Raw genomic sequence first — 15,981 nt, forward strand, 5'->3', positions numbered from 1 at the left:
CTCTCAAAAGGAAGAGTGAGCAAAAGGGCTGGGCTCTGTGTGCCCAGTTTCTCCTTCCAAATTCACCCACAGACAAGGGAGTCCTTCTCTTCTGAGGGTCCAGGAGAGGCCTGATGTGTCACCCTGGCGAGCCCCCTCAGAGGGAAGGAAATGGTGCATCCTCCACATGGAACCCGGGTCTCCCCCTTCTCAGCTGCAAGTTCTAGGATCTGATGGCCAGGCCTTGGGATAAAGGGACGAGAAGGGAAGAAGAGCCACCAAGAATCGATGCCATCAATCAAAGTTCTGAGCTTTGGGAGATTCGCAAAACCCAGTTTGTCAACATTCCTATGAGTTTTACCCCTGCCCGCCCCCAGTTAGCACCTGCTCCACCTAGGAACCAGGCGATGACTACCCAGGTCAGCTCCACCCAGAGATGAGACGCAAAGTAGCTTTTCCATTGTAGGGAGCTGCTTTTACTTTTTCTTTCTTAAAAACAATTTCAAAATGAAAGCAAGTCTCAGGAAATCCAGCCTATAGTCCCAGCTTTGCTGTAGGCAGATCCAGGAGGAGAAGCATGTTGTGAAATGACTGTGCCTTTGGACATAAGCTGCCTGGAAGGGCGGGGACCCTGCACCCAATGCCCACCTGCTGTGGTGGTCACTCCACTGATCCTCAACAGCTCTCGCAGCCACAGCAATGAGGCAGATTTGATGTGGAGCCATCGGAGGCACTTGCCAATGAGAGGGCCATGGAACACTGCCAGTCTAGAAGCAAAACAAACCCTGCTGGCAAGGAAGTGTTCAGAAACCTGGAAGCCACTCTTTCTTATTGGTGGAATAAGGGGATGGGGTGCACAGCTCAGAACCCCAACAGGGCGGTCAGCACAGATGGGGCCTGCTGGGGAGGAAGAGCTGAGACCAACCATTCAGAGTGTTGTGTCCACTGCAAAAGGGGGGACACTCCCTCCTCGAATATCCCTTAAGTCTAAGGCCTACAGTTACCAACATGACAATTCCCCAAACTGAAAATGTGACCACCAGAGCTGCCTTTATGTATGCACAGAATGAGAGGCTGGGTGGACAGGCCTGTGTGTCTTCTACAACACCTAGACTCAGGGAGGGCAGTCCCTGCCAGCACTGTCACCCGGGAGAGTCAAGCATGCCAGGAGTGACAGTGTTTTGGAGTCTAGTGGGACATTAGAAGTAGCCTGGTTGAGGCCGGGCACTATGGCTCATGCCTGTAATCCAGCGCTTTGGGAGGCTAAGGCGGGTGGATCACCTGAGGTCAGGAGACCAGCCTGGCCAACATGGTGAAACCCCATCTCTACTAAAAATACAAAAATTAGCTGGGCATGGTGGTGGGCACCTATAGCCCCAGCTACTGGGGAGGCTGAGACAGGAGAATCACTTGAACCCGGGAGGTGCAGGTTGCAGTGAGCTGAGACCATGCCACTGCACTTCAGCCTCAGCAAGAGTGAGACTCTGTCTCAAAAAAAGAAGTTACATGATTAAACCCACATACAGGACAGACACTAAGTGGGTCTACCAAGCAGAAGGCAGGGATCTGGCCTGCACACGTTTCATCTGGCTTGCAGAGGATCTTGGAAAAAAATTCTAACTAATTTGCCAATATTTAAGAACTAGGGGCTGGGCATGGTGGCTCATGCCTGTAATTCCAGCACTTTGGGAGGCCACGGCAGGAGGATTGCTTGAGTTCAGGAGTTCAAGACTAACTTGGACAATACACTGAGGCCTCATCTCTAAAAAAAATTTTTTACATTAGTTGGGCTTGGTGGCATACACCTGTAGATCCAGCTACTTAGGAGGCTCAGGTGGGAGGATCACTTGAGCTTGGGAGGTCAAGGTCTCAGTAAGCCAAGATTGCACCGCTGCACTCTGGCCTGGGCAACAGAGTGAGACACTGTCTCAAAGGGAAAAAAGAATTGGGAAATTGCACATAAAAATCAGGATTTCAGGGTTTTCTTGAAAATGAGACATGTAACAGGACAGGGCTCGTGTTCTAGCACCATAACAGCCATGTGCAGAAGCTGAGAGGTGGCCGGCCTACCTCCCGGCTAGCATGTCCCTCAGACGGTCGCTGCGCCAACACTCAGTGTCAATGGCAGAACTAGGACCAGACCCAGACCTTACAGTCAGTGCCCTTGGACTCCACCTCCCAGTCTGTGTATTCCCCAGTCACATTCTCAGGGTCACCTGAGGACCCAGTCTGAGTAGGTGGCTGGGAATGGCAGACTGACCAAGTGACACCAGTCACATTCTCAGGGTCACCTGAGGACCCAGTCTGAGTAGGTGGCTGGGAATGGCAGACTGACCAAGTGACGAGGCTGATTTCATGGAAATTCATGGGAAGTCTGGGAAAACCCAAACAGCAAAAAGCCCAAGTTTTAATAAAGCGTAAACTTCAAGATTCATCTGTCTTGTTCTCCCTTATAGCTCACTGGTTGGTGAGTGAAGTATGTGGTCCATCTTTCAGCCTAGGGTGAAGCGCTGCATAGACATTACAAAGATGAGTTCCTTCTGGAGTGAGTCCTTTTGATATTCAGTAAGATTCAACCGGATCAGGTAACATTCATAACCTGCTACAGAAATTTGTTGGCCTTGGTTATCAGAAGGCTTAATTTTTTTTTTTTTAAGACAGAGTCTCACTCTGTCACCCAGGCTGGGGTGCAATGGTATAGTCTCGGCTCACTGCAACCTCCACCTCCCAGATTCAAGTGATTCTCCAACCTCAGCCTCCTGAGTAGCTGGGACTACAGGTGAGTACCACCACGCCCAGCTAATTTTTGTATTTTTAGTAGAGACAGGGTTTCACTATATTGGCCAGTCTGGTCTTGATCTTCTGACCTCTTGATCTGCCTGCCTCAGCCTCCCAAAGTGCTGGAATTACAGGCATGAGTCACTGAGCTGGCCTAATTTTTTTAAATTAAAGAAAAGGTTTCAAGTGCCAGTTATCTAGTTTACATGTCAAATCTCTAGGATCCAGACATCTAAATGCTTAGTGAGACACTGACTTCACTACAGAAAACATATGTGGCTCAGTTTTCAATTCAGTTCAACAAATATTTACTGAGCCCCTATTATGTGCAAGACTCTATTCTAGCTACTTGAGATACCAAGACCAGTCGTTACTGGTCTTATCTTTGAGGAGCTCACAGTTTGAGCAGACGGCAATCCAAATGAATGCAAAAACCATCCATGTCGTGCTGGGCATTTCAGCACATACTGCTTTATTAAGGTAGCCTTTCATAAGAAAAAAAGAAGGAAGCAGAACAGAAAAAAAAAATCATGATTTAAAAATATTTATTTGTTTATATTCCGCGATTAAAAACCTAATTAATAACATCTAATTTATTTAGGAAATCATTTGTTTCACGTTTTTGTGTTTTTTCTTTTTTTGAGACAGGTCTCACTCTGTAACCCAGGCTGGAGTGCAGTGGTGTGACCTCAGCTCACTGCAGCCTTTACTTCCCAGGCTCAAGTGATCCTTCCCCCTCAGCCTTCTGAGTAGCTGGGACCACAGGAATGCCCCACCTGTGGTCCCAGGCTAATACAAAATTAGCCTGGCTAATTTTGTATTTTTAGTAGAGATGGGGTTTCACCATGTTGCCCAGGCTGGTCTCGAACTCCTGGGCTCAAACGATCCTCCTTCTGCCTCAGTCTCCCACAGTGCTGGGATTACAGGAGTGAGTCACCACACGTAACCAGATTTTTTTTTCCATATAAAACATTAATCATTGCAGAGAGGAAACCTAGCAATTTTAGAATAATGATTGTTCTTGGGGAAGGCTAGGGAGGCTTTAATTTATCATATTTTATTTCTTTTTAAAAAAACCTGGAAATAATGGGATAAAATAATACCATTTGTTAAATCCAGATAGTTGTCTATTAAATTATCTCCTGAAGATTTAAAACATTTCACCATTTTTAAACATTACAAAATAACACGTTTTCTGATAGTAGAGGGCAGACATAGCTCCCTTTCCTGAGAAAACAATCACCAGGAACACCAGTCAATGCCCTCGGGCTCCCGAGGCAGTCCTGCACACTCGACCCCATGACGTCCTGAGTTGCCTGCTCTGTACAATTCCTGCCTCTTTACCGAAGCATCGCTTCTTACTGCTGTCAGTGTGTCTGCACCCTGCACCCTCTACGCTAATCTGCCATGGCCTGGGAAAGGAACTAATCAAACTTGTTAGATTCACAATGAAAATAGAAATTAATACACTTTAAGGGAAACCTAGAGAAATTCTAAATACATAAATTCTTTTTTTTTTTTAACATCTGGTTTTTGATGGTGTTTTGGACAGCTGGGCTGCTAAATAAGACTTCGAGTAAAGTGTTTCCATGGTTAGCAACCCAGTGGACAGCAGTGTGAGACACAGGACAGAAAACCTACCTGAGTACCCCAGCTCTGGGACTAACTAGCAGTGTTCGTCCATTTGTTTATTCAACAGATATTTATTGAACAGCTACTGTGCACCAGATACTGTTTTAGTTTCTGAAGGTCTGTCAACAAACAAGACAGAGAGGTGCTTCAACTCTTGTATCGGGGGCCAAGGCAGGTGGATCTCTTGAGCTCAGGAGTTCAAAACCAACCTGGGCCACATGGTGAAATCCCATTGCTACAAAAATTAGCCAGGCATGGTGGCACATATCTGCAGACCCAGCTACCTGAGGGAGCTGAGGTGGGCGTATCACTTGTGCCCAGGATGTGGAGGCTGCAGGGAACCACGTTCACACCACCACCACTACACTCCAGCCAGGGCAACAATGAAATTGAGACCTTGTCTCAAAATCAAAAACAAAATCACAATGGGGAAGCTGAGGCAGGAGGATCGCTTGAGGCCAGGAGTTCAAGACCAGCCTGAGCAACATAGTGAGAGCCTGTCTCTAAAAATAAATAAATAAATAAAGTAGCTGGGCGTGATGGTATGCACCTGTGGTCCCAGGTACTCAAAAAGCCAACGTGGGAGGATCGTTTGAGTCTGGGAGGCTGAGGTTGCAGTGAGCCATGATCTTCATGACCTTGCCACTGCACTGCAGCCTGAACAATGGAGTGAGACCCTGCAGTGAACAGGTGAAGTGGCGGGGCACCAGAGGGTGGTTCTTCAGATGGGGGAGGTGGGCAGCAGGGGTGGTGGCTGGGAAGTGCTCTCGGAGGAGGAGGCACTACTGCAAAGACCTGGAGGATGAGAAAAGGCCGGGCTGGCACAGATGGGGGACATGCCTTCCAGGCCATGGGAACATGAAGCACAAGACCTCTGAGGCAGCAACAGGGCTGAGCGTTCACAGATCAAAAAATCAACAGCGGGAACAGAGCCAGCCGAGCTCAAGCTCAGGGCAAGTGACAGAGTGAGGGAAAGGAGACGCAGCTGGAGACGCAGATGCACTCGGGGCCAAGGAGGAGTTTGAATTTTATTCCCAAACCCAGCCGTGTGCGAGACACAATCTGACCTAGCCTGGAAGTGGGGCTGTTTGGTCTGCTGGACTGGAGGCACAGGGGTGGAGGATAAAATGGGGTTGAGGAGAAAAGAGAATGAAGGTTGACTTCTAGGTTTGGGGCCAGGCAACAGGGTATGTGGTGGAGCTCTTTGCTGAGAACAGGGAGGATAGGAGGGAGGAAGTTCCCGAACAAACAAGAACGCTGGAGACGCCAATACACAGTTGTTGCTGGGGGAAAGGGCAGGGCTGGAGACGTGACTGAAGCCTTGGGATCAGACTACATGACCTAGGAGGAATTCATACATAGATAAGGGCTGGGAAGGACCCAGAGGGGAAGAGAAGAGAAAACACAGAAATCCTAAGAACAAAATATGTCTGGGGAATGATTGGACATGTGGAGGATGCACAGGAGAAGAGTCAGATGAGGTCAAGAGGTTTGGCCTCTGGATTCAGCAAGATGGAGGTAGCGGTAATCTTGATAAGAGCAGTTGAAGTGCAGGAATGAGGACAGTTTAATGTCTCAAGGCCTGCATCCTCTGTCAAATGAGGGTATCTGAATAGAGGAGGCTTAAGCCTCCTACTACCTCATTATGCCACATACTTTTTTTCAAAAAATGGGGAAAGAGGCCAGGCGGAGTGGCTCACACCTTTAATCCCAGCACTTTGGGAGGCCAAGGCAGGCAGATTGCTTGAGCTCATGAGTTTGAGACCAGCCTGGGCAACATGGCAAAAGCCTGTCTCTACAAATAATACAAAAATTAGCCGGTGGCAGCGCATGCCTGTAGTCCTAGCTGCTCCGGAGGCTGAGGTGGGAAGGTGGCTTGTGCCCAGAAGGCTGAAGTTACAGTGAGCTAAGACTATGCCACTGCACTCCAGGCTGGGTGACAGGGCCAGACCTTGTCTCAGAAACAAAAGCGGGCAGGTGGGGGTGGGGAAACAAAACAATGATCAGGGATAAGAAATCATGATAAAGAAAGCTATGCTATTTGGGAGTTTATCAGTCAAACAAGTTGTGTAATCATCATTACTCGTTTTTTTCTTCTTCTTCTTTGTAGAGGCAGGGTCTCCTTCTATTGCTCAGGCTGCTCTCAAATTCCTGGGCTCAAGTGATCTTCCCACCTCAGCCTCCCAAAGTGTTGGAATTACAGGTGTGAGCCATTGTGCTCAGCCATTAGTTCTCTTTTACACAGAAGTTATCAAGGATATTGGTGCATATTATTAAATAAGTCAAGGAAACAATAAAATAGAACAGTTAGTGGCCAAATTCTTCTTAGCAGACCCAAATTATGTAAGTTGTACCATCACAACAGTATCAAGACACTCTTCCTAGCTTATTATACTATAAAGCTCCTTAAACATTCTTTTTTTCTTTTGAGACAGAGTCTTGCTTTGACACCCAGACTGGAGTGCAATGGTGCCATCTCGGCTCGCTGCAACCTCCACCTCCTGAATTCAAGGGATTCTTGTGCCTCAGCCTCCCAAGTAGCTGGGATTACAGGTACGCACCACCATACCCAGCTGATTTTGTATTTATAGTAGAGATAGGGTTTCACTGTGTTGGCCAGACTGGTCTTGAATTCCTCCTGACCTCAGGTGATCTGCCCTCCTCGGTCTCCCAAAGTGCTGGGATTACAGGTGTGAGCCACCGCCCCGGCCTTAAACATTCTTTCTGAACACAACACATATTTGGACCACACCAAAGGGCCACTTATCAGGTTGTCTGAGTCCTTCGTTGTTCCTGCTCTCCTTCAGCCACTCTGAAAGGACTGGCCACCCTTCCTGAGGTCAAAAAGGAATGTTAGATGATATTGGGAATTTGCATGCTGAGTTCATGGAACTTTATGATTCTATGAAATGTTTATTTCTCTGTAGCTATCATCTCAGCCAATGAAATGCTTACTCTCTCTCTCTCTATATATATATATATACCTATATATATATATATTTTGTTTTGTTTTTGTTTTTTTAAGCCAGTCAAATTTAGCAGTGGGGGGTTGTATACCAACTTTAGTGATACTATAGTAAGTTCTGATAACCCACTACCATCGGACCAGCCCATATATTTTTTTTAAATAAACATTTCAAGCCAGTCACAGTGGCTCCCACCTATAATTCCAATACTTTGGGAGGCAGAGGCGGGTGGATCACCTGAGTCCAGGAGTTCAGGACCAGCCTGGATAACATGGCAAAAACCCGTCTCTACAAAAAATACAAAAATTAGCCTAGTGTGGTGATGTCACCTATAGTCCCAGCTACACAGAATGGTGAGGTGGGAGAATCTCTTGAGCCTGGGAGGTGGAGGTTGCAGTGAGCGGAGATCGCACCACTGCATTCCAGCCTGGGTGACAGAGTGAGATCCTGTCTCAAAAATAAATAAAATAAAATAAAAATTTCAGACCAATAAAGAGGTAGGAAGGAGGCTATAAAGGAAACCTGCGGACTGCCGGGCACCTTAGTCAAGTATTACCAAAGGGGAAACCTCCATGCTTCTCTCATTGTGTCATCGCCCTGTCCTCCAGATTTAGTGACTGTCTTACATTTTCCCCCAAGGTTATTAAGGATGGAAAATAGCCCAAATCCTTGTTTTGCCAAGAGTACCCTCTATGTATTGCCCCATTGCCTACTGTCTGTTCTTTTGAAGTGACGGGAGCTAGACAGAGCTTTAGTCACTTTTTTGTTACTGGTTAGATTAACCTGGCACCAGTATGGAGATAGGCTCCAAGGTGATTTGATAGAAAGCCCACATATCAGAGGATGTGACTGTTCTGGGTACAATGGTTCTCGTCTGTGACCCTGTTCTGAGCTTCCGGGAGGGCTGCCCTTCCTCACTTTAGTTTAACCTTGTCTGAAGAACTCCCAGCAAGTTACCAACAGCCCTTCACCAGGATCAAGAGGCAGATTTATGATAACCCTTCTCTAGGTGAAAAACTGAAATGGAAACTCTGCAATGAAGCATCACTCAAGGTCAATACCTAGACTAACAGCAGAGACGTTTCCAGTAGCCCTGGCTCCAGTGTTTCCTTCCAAGGCACTGATTATCATATATTAACAAAAGGATGACTTTCAAACACAGGCAACAGCTTCATAAATGAGAGCTGAAAGGAGAGGGAAGCGAAATATGTGTCAAGGTCCTGCCACATCCTAAGTCAGTTGTTCTCAAATTATGGTGTACATAAAAACCACGTGGGGACTTGTTAAAGATACAGATTCCTGGGGCCGCCTGACTTAGTGAGTCATAATTCCTGGAGAAGGGCACTAACAGTGATTCTAATGCACATTCAAGTTTCAACACAGCAGGAATTGAGTCTTCTGTGTGTGTTGGGGGGCAGGGTTTTAAGTGCTAAACGCTGATGAAAATAAATTACCCTTAGAAAATCTGAAAACTTTCATAAGATAGAGTGTTAAGTGTTTCCTTGGTGGGCAGAACTGTGCAGTAACATGTAAATGCAATGTGTCATGCTTATAGTAAGATACATAATAAGGAATGCATATACAAATATGACTTGATACTATTTTATGTAAGAAAGAACATATAGCATCCCTCTGTATCCAAAGGGGATTGGTTCCAGGATCTCTGAGGATACCAAAATTATCCAATGATAAAGTTCCTGACATAAAATGGTATAGTGTTTGCATATAACTTACAAAATCCTCCTGTATATTTTAAATCATCTCCAGATTACTTATGTAATATAATGTAAATACTTGTTATATTCTGTATTGGATTTTTATTGGTATTTTAATTACAGTATTGTTATTTCTAATTTTGCTTTTTGTTCCCAAATATTTTCCATCCAAGGTTGGCTAATTCCACCAATGCAGAACCCACAAATACAGAGGGCTGATTGTACACATAAGTTGAGTGAGTAAAATGCTCACATGACATGACTCAGTGACATAAGAATAGCATGAAATTCATATTACCATTTCCATTTTATAGATGAAGAGATGGATGTTTAGTCAGGTTGACAGATTTGCCCAAAGTGACCAGGTTGGCAGTACAGGAAGCAGAATTCAGACTTAGCTCTGTTTGCCTCAAAAACCTGCCATCAGTTCATTTTTATTTTATTTTATTTATTTTTTGAGACAGAGTTTTGCTCTTGTTGCCCAGGCTGGAGTGCAATGTTGCGATCTCAGTTCACTGCAACCTCTGCCTCCCGGTTGGTTTCAAGCAATTCTCCTGTCTCAGCCTCCCGAGTAGCTGGGATTACAGGTGCACACTACCATGCCCAGTTAATTTTTCATATTTTTAGTAGAGACGGGGTTTCACCATATTGGTCATGCTGGTCTCGACCTCTGGACCTTGGATGATCAGCCCGAGTCAGCCTTCCAAAGGGCTGGATTACAGGCTTGAGTTACCTCACCCTGCCATTTCATTTTTACCACAGCTACAGGCCACTTCATTTTTCAGCATTCCCCTAAAGGATAAAGTTCAGAAACACTCTCCAAGGTCTTAGGCCACCGCTAATTTTTTTTTTTTTTTTCCGGAGTGTCTCACTCTGTTGCCTAGGCTGGAGTGCAGTGGCACCATCTCTGCTCACTGCAACCTCCGCCTCCCAGGTTCAAGTGATTCTCCTGCCTCAGTCTCCCAAGTAGCTGGGACTACAGGTGCACTACAGGTGCATGCTACCACTCCCAGCTAATTTTTTGTATTTTTAGTACAGACTAGGTTTAACCGTGTTAGCCAGGATGATCTCGATCTCCTGACCTTGTGATCCACCCACCTTGGCCTCCCAAAGTGCTGGGATTACAGGTGTGAGCCACCACGCCCGGTGGCCACCGCTATTTCGATCACCCAATTTAGAAGACAGTATACTTCAAACGAAGCGAGATAAAAATTAGATTATAGGCATGTCTTATTATCAGAGTTGGGAACCCAAATTGGGTAATCAGGCTCCAGGCAGTGATAAGGCAGTGGAGGTACTGATGTCCAATTGGAAACGGTATCATTGCAGGTAATTTAAATATATTTCATAGTTCCTTTTCTACTGCAGTTACCATTACATCTTCGTTTTAATAAAAAATTCAGTCTTTCAGAGGGAACAGACTTACCTGACTAGAGGTCAAAATCTCAGAAGAGGTCTCCCTCCACCCTGACCTCTGAAAAGCCCTGGACCTACAAGTGGGAGATTACAGGCCCTGACGAAGGTTGCCCAAACAGCAGTGTGCCCCTAGGAAGCCAGGATAGGTATCAATTTCTATGAGCCTAGCACATGTTAAGCACTCAGCATGCACGATCTCATTTAATCCTTCCAAATCTATGTAGGAGGGGCTACCAGTAGGTCCATTCATCAAATTAGGAAAAAGTTTGAAACTTCGCCCAAAGTCGCTGGTTTCTCTTTCTGCCAGGATAGATTTAAACGCTAAGTGTCAAGTACTGTTCCCAGGCATCTTCTATGTACTAACTCATTTTCCTCATTACAATCCTCTGACACAGGTGCCATAAAGATGCCGCTTTACAGACAAGAAAACTAAAAGCACAAAGGGAGTGAGGGGTAAACCCAGAAAGGAATTCAGGAGAAACTCTGGTCTCAACCTTTAGCCAATATCACAATCACCTGGAGGGCTTGTAATACACTGATTGCTGGGCCCAGACCTAGAGTTTCTTAATTCTAAGGCTGAGCAGCACCTAATTTCCACTTCAGCAAGTGCCCAGGGAATGCTGATGCTGCTCGTCTGGAAACTAGACTTTGAGAACCCCGTCTAGAGTGAGCTCTTATGCAACAAATTCTACTCCCCCCTCCCCAAGCACATGTATTATGTGTCTTAAAAATTTGTTGAGAACCATTAGGAAAAAATGAACAAAAAAACGTAATTCCTAGAATTCAGAGAAATCCCATGGAGCTTGTTAGTCAAGTCAAACAAGGCCACAAACGTGCCCCTTAACCAGAGCTTCGGAAGACGGCGGCTGGGCAGGCCACGCGCACCGAGACCAGGTGCGACAGCCCCAGGACCCGGGTATCCGAAGCGGGCCCCGGTCCCTGCCTCAAGCGGCCCAGAAATTCCCCCAGGCCGTCTGCCCCTCCAGATTTATTTGGGTCTTCCTGACGTCCCCCTGCCTGCTGTGGGACAAACAGCCTCGCCCCTGGCATCTGCGCTGGGAGTAGCGGGTACTCCCGCCAAACTCCCCTCAGAGCCCGCGCGCCGGACAGCCGCCATCTTGCAGGGGGCGCACCTCGCAGGTCGGGGGCGGGGCGGGAAGGGGCGTGGCCCCGAGACCCGCCCAGCTGGGGCTCTTGGGAGCGTGGGCCGCGGGCGCACTCGGTCGACGTAGGAGCGGCGGGGAGCTCACCGAGCACTGCAGGCGCCGGGTGAGGCGGGCGGCGGGCGGCGGCCGGGGTCTGGGGGGGGTGGTTCCAGGCGCAGGGTGCAGGCGGGCGGAGGGGCTCGGCGGCAGGTACGGCGGGTGGCCGGGGAAGCGCGGCGCGGGGGTCCCCGCCCGGTACTCGCGGGGCAGGTGGAACTGAGCTGGCGCGCCGCCCGGCTCCCGCGCGACCTTCCCCTCGGTGCCGAGTCCCCTGGGGTCTCTCCCGAAGGAAACGCGGACCCTGAGTGCCTGGGCGCTGTCTCTTGGCGGCTCCCGGGCGGTTGCAGTTTTTGAAAGAGTTATTCAAAGGCTTGACGGTTGCGGTTGCAGCCGCGGGGCAACGGTTGCTACACAAAGTGAAACTCGCCGAGTGCTCGGCTCCTCGCGGCTTCCTGGCGGCCCCGGGAAGTTACTCCGGGTACCCCGAGCCCGCGCCCCTCTCCCCGGACCCTCCCCGCCGAGTGCCCCCCACTGGCCCGCGCCCTCTCCTCGGACCCTCCCCCCCTCCCCGGACCCTCCCCCCTTCCCCGGACCCTCTCTGCCGAGTGACCCCGTCAGACCCCTCCCTGCTGGGTGCCTCGCGGGCCTGCGCCCGCTCTCTCCCGGGACTCCTCTCTCCTGGGTGTTCCCCCTGCCCCTCCGTCTCTCCTGGACTTTCCCCGCTCCCTCCTCCCCGCCTCGTCCCGCCGGGTGCACGTCGAGTGCCCCCCAGGCCCCTCCCCCCGGCCCGCGCCCCCTCCCCCCACCCCGCCACACCCCACTCCACCCCACTGAGTGTTACCCCTGCCCTCTCCTGGGCCCGCTCCCCGCGCCAGCCCCTTCCGGCTGGGGGGCCCCCCTGGGTGCGCATCCCTCTCCTCGCCCCCTCCCCCGGCTTGGGACACCTCGAGTGCACGCTGGCTCCCCCGTTGGGTTCGCGCCCCCGCTCCCGGGCCCCTCCCCGCCAGGGGCCCCGCCCCGTCCGGCCCGGCCCGCGCCCCATCCCCTTGCCCGTGGTGCTGGGCGGGGCGCTGACTCACCCGGGCCCGGGCTGGCCGGTTCTTAAGCTGCGGCGCGCGGCTGGAGGACGAGGGCGGACAGGCTTGCGCTCTGAGGGTTCTGCTGTGACTCCAGGTTAGGACAGCGTCTCCGCTGCTGTTGGAGAGTCGTGTGTTCCGGGCATCGAGGATACTCACCGAGAAGCGAAAATGCCGAAACCAGTAAGTTGCCCAGTTTCTGGGCTGGGCGGACGGGGGAGGCTTTATTGGCGGGCGGAGGCACCTGCACGAGGTGTTGGGGCAGTTCCTCACACGCAGAAGAGGATAGGAATAGGGGGTTGTCGCCGCTCTTTGTTACTTTGTTGACCCTTTTGTGGAGCGTTAGGAAAACACCATTTTAATGCTTTCTCTCTGCAGTCGTCTTCTTTGTGAGCCCCTTCCCCAGTCGTTACAGTCTTTTAAAAAAAAAAACAAAAAAAACTAGAGGCTCTTTTGCACTGCTTCCTTCAGTTTTTAAAGGGTATGGTAATGCAACTTCGAAGTTTCTTAAGAAATCCAAATCACAGGGAGACTCGGGTGGCTTCTGACCGCACACACCAGCTCTCCGAGTTCCTAGGGGCCGAAACCACAGGCGCTCCAGATGCAACTGGGGAGATTTTAAGGGCGTATGGGAGAACAGTCCAGCTTTCGGAAGTTGCCTTCAGCTTCGCTTCTTACTAGGCTCGTGAAGCGGTGCCCTGGTCACCAGGAAACTTGCTGGCTGCAGCAGAATTTGTCTCTAACAGAGGGTTAGCCATGGACTTGAATTGCAGATGAAGGCAGCCTGCAGAGTTTGATAAGAGGCTCCTGGCACGCCGGGCCGAGCACTCCTGGTCAGCTGATTAAAGGGCTATCCCTGCGCCTCTGTCTCTTGAATCTGATTGTATTAAGATTGCTGGCCAGGCCTGGGGATTGTAGGCACAAGGCAGGTTCTCTGTGATTGACACTTAGATAGTTGTATGTATTATACCTCCTTTTAACACTGGGCAACTGATGACTAGACCTTGGGAGGAGGGTTTAACATTTTTGGGTTTTGAATCACAATGGACAGAATACCAGGATTCATTACAAATTGCGATTATAAATATATCTGGAATTTATTTCTAGTTTTTCAAACAAGTTGATTCTGTAATCAATGCTTGTGTGCCTTTTTTGCAGAACGGGGGGTGGCGAGGGACACGGAGACAGAATCTCCCTCTGTCGCCCAGGCTGGAGTGCAGTGGCGCGATCTCTGCTCACTGCAATCTCCGCCTCTCGGGTTCAAGCGAATCTCGTGCCTCAGCCTCCCGAGTAGCTGGGATTACAGGCGTGTGCCACCACGCCCAGATAATTTTTGTATTTTTAATAGAGAAGGGGTTTCACCATGTTGACCAGGCTGGTCTCAAACTCCTGACCTTAGGTGATTCGTCTGCCTGGGCCTCCCAAAATGCTGGGATTACAGGCGTGAGCCACCACACCCAGCCTTGTGTGCTTTTTCTACTGTTAAATTTTATGTTCTCTAAGAAGTTCTTTGTTAGAGGTATTTTGTGTTGAGTTAAAAGAATATTAATATGCCAATAGATTCAGAAGCCGATATAATTTTTGCCTTACATTAAGATGATTCATTTGTGATACAGAGTATTATTTTCTATGCAAAATTTTCTTTTTAATTCAAACTTAAAAGTGACACGTGACATCCAGGCCTGACCGTGCCTGTGGTAAGAAACTGACCTAAATACAACCCCTTACTCAGGCCAGCTGAGTGCAGCGGTATGCAGAGGAGTGGTCATGGAGATTTCCCTTCTGGGTGTGGTTTTATTTCACTAAAAGAGATGGAGAACTCAGCTAAGATAGCACTCAGGAAAAAGTTAACCTGTTCTCAGTCACTACTTTTCTTTCTCATTTCTCATAATGAACCGTAATTTATTTTTCATAATTTATTTACCAAAATGTATCTTGGTAAGATATACATAATATACAATTTATCCTCTTTTAGGTATGCATTTCAAAGATATTAAGTACATTACATTGCTGCGTAGCCATCACCAAGGTCCATCTCCAGAACTTGATCTTCCCAGATTGAAACTCTGTGTACACATTAAACTCACTTCTCATCCCCACCACCAAGCCTTGGCAACCACCATTCTACTGTCTCTGAATTTGACAACTCTAGATACCTCGTATAGGTTTTATCATGACAGCATTTGTCCTTTTGTGACAGTCTCATTTCCCATAGCATAATGTCTTCAAGGTTCATCCAGTGTCAGAACTTCCTTCTCTCTTATTCCTTATGGCAGGTATATTTTCATGTTGTTTTAAAGGTCTTTTATGATCAGAACTTAAAAGATGTTTCTGACATTTTATGATAGATCAGAACTTAAAAGATGTGTCTGACATTTGACAAAGTGAAGATAGTTGTGAAACTGTTAAAGACAGTAGCCATCACCTTGTGTATTAGAGCCAGAGTTACTTTTTGAAAGACTGTATTCTGTGTAATGTCTACAGTTACAATTTTCAAGCATTTTTTTTTTTTTTTTGAGGCCAGACGAGGTGGCCTGATTACCGGCATGAGCCTATAATCCCACCACTTTGGGAGACCGAAGCAGGCAGATCACATGAGCCCAGGAGTTCGAGACTTGCCTGGGCAACATAGTGAGACTCTGTTTCTACAAAAAATGCAAAAATTGGCTGGGTGCGGTGGCTTGCGCTCGTCCTCTGAGCTACTTGGGGGTGGAGGCTGAAGTGGAAGGATCACTTGAGCCCTGGAGGTCAAGGCTGCAGTGAGCTGAGATCAAGCCACTGCTTTCCAGCCTGGACAACAGAGTGAGACATTGTCTTTAAAAAAAAAAAAAAAAAACTTTTTTGAGAGGCTTCCTTTTATGTCAGCCATACCTGTCTGCCATGGGAAATTTCTCCCTGCCCCCTCTTTGGCAGAGGAGGGTTTTAGAGATAAATTAAGCACACTAACCTTTCTGTGTGTAAATTATATCAGGGCCATCCCACAGATCATTGAGAAGAGCATAGTAGAGTGCGCATATTTGAGTATGACACTTCTTAAGGCTGTTGGACAGGATCCAGTTTTGGTTCGGTTTGGCTTGGGGTCTTTTGCTGCTATAGTAAATGTTAAAATGAAACATCCACCAACAGCTCTATGGATGTGCCCTTTAAACAAAGGTTTATTGATTCTAATTATTCAAGCCCAAGTTAAGAATGTTAGCAAAGAATGTTAGGTGGT

The 15,981-nt window shown here is 48.1% G+C and overlaps 1 protein-coding gene across 3 annotated transcripts in view; it reads left to right on the forward strand.

Moving 5' to 3' along the window:
* Positions 1-11,677: 11,677 nt before the first annotated feature.
* The window catches only part of EZR (ezrin), a 55,719-nt gene continuing 51,415 nt past the window's right edge, over positions 11,678-15,981 (forward strand). Inside the window, exons 1-2 of one of the 3 annotated variants that reach the window (XM_064360493.1) lie at positions 11,678-11,755; positions 12,865-12,950. In XM_064360493.1, the coding sequence (XP_064216563.1) occupies positions 12,939-12,950 (12 nt within the window). In that variant the 5' untranslated portion in view covers positions 11,678-11,755; positions 12,865-12,938. Of the gene's footprint in view, positions 11,756-12,803; positions 12,951-13,352; positions 13,357-15,981 lie in introns of those variants that run through there. The other 2 variants (XM_064360494.1, XM_064360495.1) reach the window with 2 other exon arrangements.

The sequence above is a fragment of the Aotus nancymaae genome, unplaced genomic scaffold (genome assembly GCF_030222135.1).
Source record: "Aotus nancymaae isolate 86718 unplaced genomic scaffold, 86718_ANA_hifiasm-v0.15.2.pri h1tg000040l, whole genome shotgun sequence".
In the NCBI taxonomy this organism is placed as follows: domain Eukaryota; kingdom Metazoa; phylum Chordata; class Mammalia; order Primates; family Aotidae; genus Aotus; species Aotus nancymaae.